This window comes from Prionailurus bengalensis, chromosome F2 (genome assembly GCF_016509475.1).
Source record: "Prionailurus bengalensis isolate Pbe53 chromosome F2, Fcat_Pben_1.1_paternal_pri, whole genome shotgun sequence".
Lineage (NCBI taxonomy): Eukaryota > Metazoa > Chordata > Mammalia > Carnivora > Felidae > Prionailurus > Prionailurus bengalensis.
Window position 1 is genome coordinate 46,142,515 of NC_057353.1, and position 12,482 is coordinate 46,154,996.

Here is a 12,482-nt window from a genome sequence, read left to right on the forward strand (position 1 = left end):
GGCAGGCATCTGCTTTGTCTTTTGGCTTTGTTGTTAAATGTGTCAATAAAAAGTGACACCTGTCAAATGCAGCATGCTAGGCCAAGAAGTAGCAGAAAAATGGAACTGCCTATCCCTTACTTGATCAGTACATGATCTCCTCAATATATTATCCCCCTCCCCCTGCCAATATACACAGTGGTAATCCTCTCCAGGATAAAAAGTTTGTTTTTTCTAAGTAGAGAGCTGTCTTACCTCAGCTTTCTTGGAAAATGTCTCTTTATGCAAAGCCTGTAGCTTTCTGAAGTATGTGGAGTCTAGCTGTCTAGTTTCTTCCACCAGCTCCACCTAATAAAACAATAATAAAGCTCATAACATCAAGAGAATGTGCATTATGAAAAAGTGCGGAAAGAATGCACAATTTGCCAGTAACAGCGGGCTAAAAAATGAAGACACTTGCCAATAAAGTAAATTAGTTTGGAGGCAAAATCAGGAAAACCAACATAAAAATATTAGCTACAGCATATTCAGACTTCGCATGCATGCGATAAAATATTTCTATGTAATGATATAGTGACATCAGAGATCATTCCTCCTTTCTGGTCACCCTACGTGAACTAACAAACACTGCACACATTTTGGGTCACATTTCCATTTTCTATTCATTATAATAGGATAATAGTCATGAAAGCAGGCACTGCTAGTTTTAGAGACCAAATAATCCACAGTAGAACAAGAAATGACCAGACTCCATCATTATTCATCTGCAAGCTAAGGTTCTGTTAACTGTAGCAAGAGAGGAGGAGAGTCATTTATCAAATTAAACTCACAGTAGGTCTCATGCTACAGAGTGTGCATTGCACTGTTTTATCGTCAGAAGAACAAGCTCATTCTCCATTTCTCTCTTCCAGGGAAAAAGCAGTTTGGCGGACTGAGAATTTTCTACATTTAATAGCTAGTTTTGGTAGCCTCTTTGATTATCCTTTTTTGGGAAACAGCCTACACAATCCAGTCAGGTGGACTTTTACAAACGTTCTCTGGGCTGCATTTAAGGGCATTTGTAATTTCTTATTAAAAAGAGTGTATAGGGGTGCCTGGGTGGTTCAGTTGGTTAAGTGTCTGACTTCGGTTCAGGTCATGATCTCACAGTGTGTGTGGATTCATGCCCCACATGGGGCTCTGTGCTGACAGTGCAGAGCCTGCTTGGGATTCTCTCTCTCTCCCTCTCTACCCCTCCCTGACTCGTGCTTTCTCTCTCTCTCTCTCTCTCTCTCTCTAAATAAACTTAAAAAAACAAGTGTACGGTTTGTCCCACACATTTTGTAAGAATCATTACCAATGCCAAACCTTTTTGATTTAGCAAAGTTAGTTTTAATGCCAAATCTTTTTTTTTTTAACATCTCAGGACTTATCTCAGGTCCATTTTCCTTTACACCATACACTGTATTTAAAATAATGACTGGAGGGGCACCTGGGTGGCACAGTCAGTTAAGTGTGTGACTCTTTTTTTTCTTTTCAAAAATGTTTTAAATTTTTTTAATGTTTATTTACTCTTGAAAGAGAGAGATAGAATGTGAGTGGGGGAGGGGCAGAGAGAGAGGGAGACAGAGAATCTGAAGCAGGCTCCAGGCTCTGAGCTGTCAGCACAGAGCTCAACGCAGGGCTCAAACTCACAATTTGTGAGATCATGACCTGAGTGAAGTTGGTTGCCCAACTGACTGAGCCTCCCAGGTGCCCCAAGTGTCTGACTCTTAATCTCAGCTCAGGTCATGATCTCGCAGTTTGTGAGTTTGAGCCCCACATCAGGCTCTGCACTGATGGTACGGAGCCTGCTTGGGATTCTGTCTCTCCTTCTCTCTGCCTCTACCCCACTTGTATGCTCACTCTCTCGCTCTCTCTCTCTCTCCTCTCAAAATAAATAAACTTAAAAAAATTGTTTAAATAAAAATGACAGGAGATCATTTTTTTAAATTTCATATGATACTCTAATTTTTCTAATATAACAGATGTATTTTGTAGTAGAAAAGATGTAACACTAAGTTTTCAGGGCAAAGAGAAATCAGGAATGAAAATTTAATTATTTTGGTCATTGAATTTAGTAAGCCATAGAACTGTTTAATCAAATCCAATAAGGTAATTCTATCTGAGGTGTTTGGGTATTAATTTTATCTTAATTTATATCTAACCTATTCTTTCTGGTAGAAGATATGACTAAAAAGTTGTTGAGACATGAACAAAGAATAGCAATACGAGGGTAGCAGAGTTCTACTGGAAATGACCTCATGTAGAGGGTACATGCACAACTTAATATAAAAGATACCCATGAATGGATGTAATCTGTGATTTAAAATAAATATTTAAAGAAATGTCTTCCACCCATCAATAAGAATGGTGAAAATATTCAGGCACTGAGATTTAAAATGACCTCTGCTGGAATTGAAAAAGATGTGTTGACATTTTTATCTAATCAAGCAGTCTGACCTGATGAACATCTAGGGGTATCTTAAAATAGCAACACTGAAGTTAGAAAACGTGTTTTCCACAGTACATATGAAACATGTCTATTTTCCATGGGTGCAATATTTACTATAACTCATCCAGTATAAAATTAAAGGGTTTTTTTTTCCATTAATCAAAATTAAGGCCACTGCAGAGAAATGGCAAGAAAGGACAAAGCCAATAATGTTATCACGGCATATTTTGTTGGTTCACAGGAAACCAAAACTCAGATTTCTCTCTGTCGACATATTTGTACGGAGAACTAAAAAATGACAAAGATTTTAGTCTTTCGTTAGGATACAATAGAGAAACTGGCAAAAAATAAAGTTAATAAATACTTTCCCGGCTCTAATATTGAAACTGCCAAATCTTAACTCTGAGTCCCTGGCCCAGGTAAGACATTTTTCAGTTTTTCTCTTGTGAATTAATAATGCTGCTTATCATCAGTTTTGTAGTAAATGAACGGTTCACACACCGTTTCTTAGTGCCACAATACCTTTCTAAGAGCAACTTGGTCTAATTTTACCATCTGTGTCCAGGGCTCAAGAAGGAGGAGAAGGATATATTCTTCTGCTGTGTCAAAAAGGTCTTCAAATGGTGGCTGTATTCTCATATAAATTTCTTTTTTCTTTTCCTGTTGGAGTCCAATGTCAAGAGTGGCCGAAGGAGCAATGTATGTGGCAAAAAGATACTAAGGGAGAAGGGGGAGAAATGAGAGGTTGTTGGGAGAAACCATAATGGTTAGCAGGTTCCTCAGCAAAGGCATTTTAAAAAGGTAAGAGAAGAGACACAAGCTCAAGTGATTTTTTTTTCTTGAAAAGATGCATAAAACTACTTAAGTCAAAGCAATCTGTTTATTCAAAAGGCTTCTCTTTCCTTTTCCTATTTCTTCAATGGTAATTAATCAATTTGCCATGGATCTAACACAAGAGTATATCATTTGGATATTTAATATTTTTTATCAGATTCCTACTTTGTATTATGATTGATTCCAGGTTATATGCTTCCTTTTTCCCTTATGTTCACAATATTTCTAACACATTAGGGCTACTTTGCAAAATGGTTTGAAATGCCCTTTTGGACACACGAGGCAAGAAACAAGGACTGAAAAACTGGCTATTGGTCTTCTAGTATAGGGATCCAACAAACTACCTGCCCTACCCAACTGAGTTGCAGACTTCTTAACACTGTTGCTAATTACCCCTTTCTGCTGTAAAAATATCTCCATTTGGTGTAGAATGCTGTGGAAGAGATACAAGAAAGAAGTAAGAGTGAATGGAAAGATACACATGGAATTTCTAGCTTCCTAGAAAAAGCATAAATGTCTATTCCATTCTACTCATTTGTCTTTTCTCTAAATAACAGCTATTTACATCTCAGAAGTAATTTATTAACATTTTATTTTTTTAAATGTTACATACTGAATATGTCATGCCCTGCATATCGGATTTAAATGTAGTTGTACTAACAATGTCAAATTAATTGCACTTAATTTAATTTTTTACTTAGTTTTTGGACCTGATAACGTCCAGACTCCACCCAGGCAGTAGATCAGATAGACAGACAGATTGATATATAGACAGAGAGACAGAGAGAGTCATACCAAATACCAAATATAAATAGTCTTACGTAAAATAATCTTTTAAAAGTTTTAAAGGGTCCACATTAATAACAAGCATTTACTGAGTATCTACTAACATCTTAGACACTTGTATAGGTGCTATGTATGCAAAGATTAATGATTAAGACCCAATACCTGCTCTGAAGGAGCCCACTGGTGGTGACATGGAGATGAAAATCAGCAGATGAAATACAGTGTAAGTACTACCACAGAAGTACGCATTGCAAATAAGAACATCAATGACTGCCTGTCCATTCTTTTCAAACTCACATCCCATTAATCACCTTTTAAACATCATACTCAAATACTAATTCTTCTGTTATTTTCCTAAACCTTGCTGTTTTGCCACTCCACACCATTGCATGTATTGTTCCTTCAATCTTGGATATTCACCTTACCGTGCGTACCTTGTCCACTTGATAAACCCTGACTTATTCTTTAAACACCAACATGGATTTTTCTTCTTCCAGGAAGCCTTCACTCACATCCTCCTCCCAAGATCATTTTTTACTGCTATACCTACCACACTATAATGCAGTTATGTATTATGTATCATCTCTTCTAGAACGAGGTCCTTGAGGGCAAATACCATAGCTTGTTCTTTTGTCATTCTCCAATTCCTAAAACTGTTCTTGGCAGAGAGTGGATGCCGTAAATGTTACTGAATTGCACTAAATCCATAGAAAAGACTCATTTATGTCTTGGAATGGGAAAGGAAAAGGTTTAGAAACCTTTCCAAGAAAAGATAAGCTTGTCTTATCCTTAATCCTTCAGCTGAATCTTTAAAGATGAGTTGGAGTCAATCAGGCAAGAAATGGGAATTGATGAGAAAGATGATTTAAGAAGAAGGAAAATCTGGGCCAAGGCATTAAGGCTTAGGGAGGTTTTATAACCTATGGAGAGATTCTAGACTCCAAGGAGATAACACCGGCTAATGGAAAGAGGTAGAATAAGAGAGGATACTATAAAGTGAGGCAGGAGCCAGGGCATGGATATGACCTTTTGTCCCTTGGTAGGGAATTTGAATTTTACCTAAAGATATATAACGAGGGCTCTCTGAGGGGTGACATTATTGGATATGAATCTTAGAAATAAATCACTATGGCATCAGGAAAGAGAAACAGTTTGAACAGTTTGAACAAGATTTGAGGTAGTTTGGAAATTATTTCAATAGCCAGATAAGAAATTATATGCCACCTTCATCTCTTGCCTGCTTTTTGCAATAGCCTCTTAACTGGTCTTCAAAGGTTCCTCTTGGGGCGCCTGGGTGGCGCAGTCGGTTAAGCGTCCGACTTCAGCCAGGTCACGATCTCACGGTCCGTGAGTTCGAGCCCCGCGTCAGGCTCTGGGCTGATGGCTCAGAGCCTGGAGCCTGTTTCCCATTCTGTGTCTCCCTCTCTCTCTGCCCCTCCCCCGTTTATGCTCTGTCTCTCTCTGTCCCAAAAATAAATAAACGTTGAAAAAAAAAATAAAAAAAAATAAAAAAAAAAGGTTCCTCTTTGCTTTCTTAGTGTTTTCTTATGACAGCAAATAGAGAGGTCCTTTTGCCTATCACTCTTCTCAACTCCTCAGTAACTTCTCATCTCACACAGACTAACAGTCAAAGTCTTTATAACTACCTATAACTGGAGTTTTTTAAACTTTCTCATTACTGAGGGAACAAGTATTATAGTTCAGGACCTGCCAGTGGGGAAGCCCGTGTAAATATCCTACGGTCCCAAAACACCCTAAGAGCAGGACTAGACCAGGTATAGACTCTAGCCTTGAGTCTTTAAAGTGCTGAGCAAAAATAACTGCTAATCTGTAATTTTGTACCCAGCAAAAATACCTGATAAAATGAAAACAAAGATGTCACAAACCAATAAACAGAAGCAGACAATCCATCACCAGCAGAACTGTACTATGCACATAAAATAAACAAAGGTAAGAGCAGGATGGAATAGAGAACAATAGAATTGCATAAATATGTAAGTAAGTATCAATAAATGTTGACTGTAAAACATAATAACAATTAATAAAGTCAGAGTAAATAGTAAAAGGGCCTAAGAAAGAAAGGTCAGAATTGAGCGGGCAGGTTGAGGTAAAATTGAAATGATCCACCATAAAGCCTACTACAAGATAGTAATGTAATATTCAGGGGGGAGTCTCAAAGAACTAGAATAAATGTGGTGCCTGACTGGCTCAGGGTCATGAGTTCAAGCCCCTCTCTGGGTGTAGAGCTTACTAAAAAGAGTGAAGCTAAGGGAGAAGGACATGTAGAGAGCAGTTAAAAGGGAGTACTATAAAGATCAGTACATAACAAGGCACTCACTCAATAAATATTTGCTAAATGGATGAATGGAGACTAGTATCCTCAAGTGAAATGATGACCCGAAAGGGGAATTTTCAGAGTTCAAAAATTTAAAGCACAAGTACTTCTAAATTCTGATGAATTCCAACATAAGGCTAGCCCATAGTTAACTTAGGAGAAATGGAGATAGACACTGGAATTGGGTAAGTTATTGGGTAGCATATATGTTATTAGGGCTATCTGTGTGGATATTGAGAAAGCTTCATATGATAAAAATGTACAGAGAAATTTCATGAGTCATGCACTGAAACTTTCTAAAAACATAAAGAGAACTTAAAAGATCTTTAGACAGCATTAATGAGGTTTAGGAGAGGGGAAGTTAGTAGATGGAGCAGACTTTAAACTTTTTGAAGTATTAAAAGATGAGACTTGTGGGGCGCCTGGGTGGCTCAGTCAGTTGAGCATCCAACTTCGGCTCAGGTCATGATCTCGCAGCTCGTGAGTCCAAGCCCCGCGTCGGGCTCTGTGCTGGCAGCTCAGAGCCCGGAGCCTGTTTCAGATTCTGTGTCTCCCTCTCTCTCTCTCTGCCCCTCCCCTGCTCATGCTCTGTCTCTCTCTGTCTCAAAAATAAATAAACGTTAAAATAAAAAAATTAAAAAAAAAAGATAAGACTTGAACAGCAACAGGGAACTTCTTTTTATTACTAAGTGCTGTGAAATGTGAGAGAAGGGGCATATTGAAGAGACATTTGGATATTCTATTTAATTAGGCGATCCATGTGTTGGAAACTTCCTTCCCTAAAACAAAGGTACGTAGTCCATTGGGCAGAATAGTCCAGTTTGAACCATACTCTTTTTGTTTTTTTTGAGAAGCAGAGACAGACAGAGCTCTAGTTGGGGAGGAGCAGAGAGAGAGGGAGACACAGAAGCTGAAGCAGGCTCCAGGTTCTGAGCTGTCAGCACAGAGCCCGACACGGGGCTCGAACCCACAGACCATGAGATCATGACCTGAGCAAGTCAGACGCTTAACCGACTGAGCCACCCAGGCGCCCCTTGAACCATACTCTTACCAAATGATTATATGATATTTAAAATGAAATTTGCTTTACATACACATAATTTTTTTCTAACCTTGGGAGTTAAATATTCTTTTAAACTTTTTATTTGAATTCCAGTTACTTAATATACAGTGTAATATTAGTTTCAGGTGTATAATATAGTGATTCAACACTTCCATTCAATACCCAGTGCTCATCACAACAAGTACACTCCTTAATCCTCATTACCTAGTTCACCCATCCCCTCACCCACCTCCTCTTTGGTAACCACCAGTTTGTTCTCCATAGTTATGAGTCTATTTTTTAGTGTGCCTCTCTTTTTTTTTCCTTATGCTTGTTTGTTTTGTTTCTTAAATTCCTCATATGAGTGAAATCATAAGGTATTTATTTTTGACTGACTGACTTAGCATAATACTCTCTAGCTCCATCCACATCATTGCAAATGGCAAGATTTCATTCTTTTTAATGGCCAAGTAATATTCCATTGTGAATATGTACCATATCTTCTTCATCCATTCATCAGTTGGTGGACACTTAGGCTGCAGAAAAATGACTTGTAAATCTAAATAATCTAACAAGTTAGGTTTGTATCAGATTCAAATCTATTCTTAAACATTTTGTAAGTTACAGGTTTTAAAAGTGCACTAATTAAAATAATGTCATACTAAGGCAAATTCAAAAACTAAAGACTAAAATGGTCAAATTAACAACATGAAAGTGTCTCTAGAATTTACGTCAATAATTGCAAATCTACCTCAAAGGAGAGGAAATTTCACTCCCCAAATGGCTTAAGTTAAAAAACAGTGGTTAGGAGGTGTCTGGGTGGATCATTCGGTTAAGTGTCCGATTTAGGCTCAGGTCATGATCTCATGGTTCATGGATTTGAGCCCCACATCAGGCTCTGTGCTGACAGCTCAGAGCCTGGAGCCTGTTTCAGATTCTGTGTCTCCCTCTCTCTCTCTCTCTCTCCTTGCCCCTCCCCCACTCATCCTCTGCCTCTCTCTCTCTCTCTCTCTCTCTCTCAAAAATAAATAAGAAACATTTAAAAAAATTTTTTTAAACCCAGTGGTCAGGTTTTATTTGGGAAGCAATGGCATCTAATGGCAAAAATAAAGCAACTGCTTAGTCACTAGGTCAGCTACGTTGAAAGTACAGTTTAAACAAACATTTGACATGCCACATACCAAACTCTTTGTGTAGAAGTTAGTATGGTTTCTTTGATTTAAAAACATGACAATGGTGAAGTGAGTAAAGCACAAAAGAAGTTGGTGATGACTAGAATAACACTAAGAGAAAGGACAGTCACCTTCTGGTGCACACCTGAATCTATTCTTTTCCCTTTCTCTCCCAGTCTTGCTTTCACTCTGCTTGTCTTTTTTTTTTCTGTTTGTCTTTTAAGATTTGCTGCTACCCACAGTCCCAAGAGAGACTCTAAATGCTATTTATGTTGTCTATCATTATACCTTGGTGGACATTGCATGACGCCATGGTAAAGCCAGATTGTTGTATGTGACTATATCCAATTGGCTTGGGCTTTTACCTTCTGAAATTTTGCTTTATGATTTTCTTCAGAATGAGTGTCACTTCACTTCACCACTCACTATATTAACAACACCACTTCTTCTCTGATCATTGCTTTTCATCCTTTTAGACCTCTTCCCAAACATAACTTTACCTTCAGCCCAATATACAGCTTCTTTCTATCCCTCAAATGAATTGTGCACCACCTGGTTCCTCTTACTTTCTTCCACAATCGGGTCTGAAGACTGCCCATCATTTCAAGTACACTCTTAAACATCCTTAATTCCTCCTACCTTGATCTTCTGCCTTATCAAGGCCCAATTCTAAGTCAGTTGAATCATTCCTTCATTTTCCCAACTTTATCCTCAAGCTCCCAATAAAAACTACAACTGGCTCCATTATAAATAGACTTAAAACTAAAAAAAAAAAGAACCTCAGCTGTGATCACAAAGCTTGGTGAGTTCTTGCTTATTTCTAATCAAATCTTACCTCCCCACTTTTAAGCTTTGCCTTCCTCTGTAAAGCTCCCAACTCTATCCTTATACTTCTTCACTTTCAGAAGATTTATCTTACACTTAACTGGGAAAAAACTCTGGTATGAATGCCCTCAACTTTCTTCTCAAGAGCTTTCTTGTAAATATTTTTCTTTCTCTGATGCTTCAAAGGAAGACTCCTCTCCAAGACTAAACCATTCATGTGTGGTCTTGACTCATTCTCCCCAGAACCTTGCAACATCGATTATGTCCTTAGCGCTGTCCTTAGTTTACTTTTCCATTGATTCTATCCTCTTCCTTATGCTACAAAGGTGTTCAAGGGAGGTGTCTCTCCCATTGTAAAATAAGTTTCTTGACTGTTTTGTCCACAACCTACCGCCTTTCTCTCTTTCTCATCTCTACAAATCTTCAAACTCCCTTTCCACTCTTCAATCTACTGAAGTCTGGTTTTCATGCCAGTGAAAGTGATCTCTAAGATCACTGACAACCATAGGAACACCAATTCAATAGCTTCTCTCCTTAATCTTCATCATATTTTATTCCTTTTGCAACTTTAACATTGTTGATTACCCTCTCCTTGACTCTCTGCCCTCAACACTGTCTCCTGATTCTCTGCTTATTTCCACTCTCAGACTCCTTTGATGATTCCTTTTCTTCTGCTCCCTTAAAGGAAAGCATCCATTAAAATTCTTTGTTCAACTCTATTTTTTTAAACTTTCTTTTAATGTTTTATTTTTTTCAGTTTATTTATTTATTTTGAGAGAGAGAGAGCACACATGGGCGCATGAATGGGGGTGGGGCAGAGAGAGAGAGAGAGAGAGAGAATTCCAAGCAGGCTCTGCATTGTCAGTGTGGAACCTGACATAGGCTCAAACTCATAAACTGTGAAATCATGACCTGAGCCAAAATCAAGAGTCAGATGCTTAACCGACTGAGCCACCTGGGCACCCCTATGTTCAACTATATTTTCTTCTCAGTCCACATTCTTTCAGTTTCTCACACATGCCAGGCACCCTCTCACAGGACTTTCACATGGTGCCCTCTATGCCTTCTATGCACTCCAGGCTTACTTCTTTCCACCTTTTGATGGGCTTTTATTCATCCTAAAGAACTCAGTCTTCCTTGACTCGTCTGGCTTCAGTATAATTCTTATGTGCTCCTATGGGGCCCTATACTTGTAAGTGTCTCCCACTGGACCACAAGGTCTATGAAAACAGATTAGATCTACTTTATTACTGTACTCCTAGCATCTAGCATAATGCTAAATTTAGGATGAATGAGTGGATGAATGAAAGACTTTGTCCATTCCCAAAGACTTAACAGTTAACTATATATGCAGAAGATATATACATACATACATATATATACACATACATATATATACATATATACATACATATATATACATATATACATATATATGTATATATATGTATGTATATATCTTTATATATATCTTTAGGCCTGATACTTTCCTGAGCTAAAATCTTTGCTTCTAGTTGCTAACTTGCTATTGTTACGTGGATAGCCTGTAGACCCTCAAACCCAGTGACTCAATAATATAACAAATTATTGTTTCAGAGCCTCCCAAGCCTCTCCCTTCCTTCTGTATTTCCAGTTTTCATGAATAACACACCAGTCACAGCACAATCTTTGACTCTTGCACTTTCCTCGCTTTCTTCTTCAAATGCAAGTCCTATGAATTTAACTCTCTACATTGAGACAAGGAGAAACTGTTAAGAACAAGTATAAATATATGAGGGGGTGGGTGTTGTATGGAAACCAATTTGACAATAAACTTCATATAATGAAAAAAAAATATGAGGGGGAAATAAGAGGCCGCAGTTCCATTCCAAAAAGAAACAAAATAAAATTCAGACTTCTGGCCAAGTGCAGTGAGACTCTTTCCAGGCTATTGTCTACTACCTTCCTTCCTGACCTCACACTTTTACTTTGCTCTATGAGGCCACAGGGGTCCATACATATTTTTGTTGTTTATTGTTGTTCAACTATTTTTGTCCAGTTTTACTGAGAAATAATTGGCATATAGCACTATACAAGTTTAAAGTATAAAACATACTATGACTTACACATAGTGGAATAATTACCACAATAAGTTTAACCATCCATCATCTCATATAGATACAAAAAAAAAGAAAAATTTATTTTCCTCGTGAAGAGCACTCAGTGTCTATTCTCCTAACAACTTTTGTGTGTACCACACAGCAATGATAACTGTAGTCATCACATTGAACGTTACATCCCAAGTACTTATTTATCTTATAACTGGAAGTTTGTACCTTTTCACCATCTTCACTAATCTTCCCCTCCCCCCAACCTCTGCCTCTGGTAACTACAAATCTGATCTCTTTTTGATGAGTTTGGCTTTTTGCATATTATTTAACTGCACATTCCATAGTCTCAAGGCACTATAATTAGGATAGACATATGACCCCACTCTGGTTTAAGCCTATCATCCTGGCATAATTAACAGTTTCCCTTTCACTCCAAAAAGAATCCTGGTTTAAATAATAAGTTATATGTTCTCCCTATATTTAACAGACACCAGTTAGATTAAACTATAAGATTTCTCTCAAACAAGAATCCTAGAAATGTTCACATATATTTAGAGCTAAAAATAAAGAAAAGAAAGGCAGAAAATATTCCTTGCTATGAAACACACATTTTTCTGACTGCAATCATATGAATTGAATAGCTGTTATCAAAACCAAAATCCCAAATATTTTATTTAGAACTTGGATTAAAGCTTCACAGACTTCTCTGTTAAGACTAAATGCATTAGGGGCACCTGGCTGGCTCAGTAGGAAGAGCATGTGACTCTTGATCTTGGGGTCATGAGTTCGAGCCCCATATTTGGTGTAGAGATTACTAAAAAAAAATTTTTTTAAAGAATAAATACATTAAATGAAAATCTTAACAGAAATTTAAAAATATTTCCTCTCTCTATTGCACTTACATTTAGATATTTGTTTGCCTTCTCACCTTTTGGGAGGGGAGAGG

General features: G+C 37.7%; 1 protein-coding gene across 4 annotated transcripts in view; it reads right to left on the reverse strand.

The window, feature by feature from the left end:
• RGS22 (regulator of G protein signaling 22) overlaps nt 1-12,482 on the reverse strand; it is a 136,136-nt gene that overhangs the window by 25,859 nt on the left and 97,795 nt on the right. For all 4 annotated transcript variants that reach the window (XM_043601466.1, XM_043601467.1, XM_043601468.1 and 1 more), the window contains exons 15-16: nt 2,975-3,169; nt 235-327 (exon numbers count right to left, since the gene is read on the reverse strand). In XM_043601466.1, the coding sequence (XP_043457401.1) occupies nt 235-327; nt 2,975-3,169 (288 nt within the window). The remainder of the gene's footprint in view (nt 1-234; nt 328-2,974; nt 3,170-12,482) is intronic.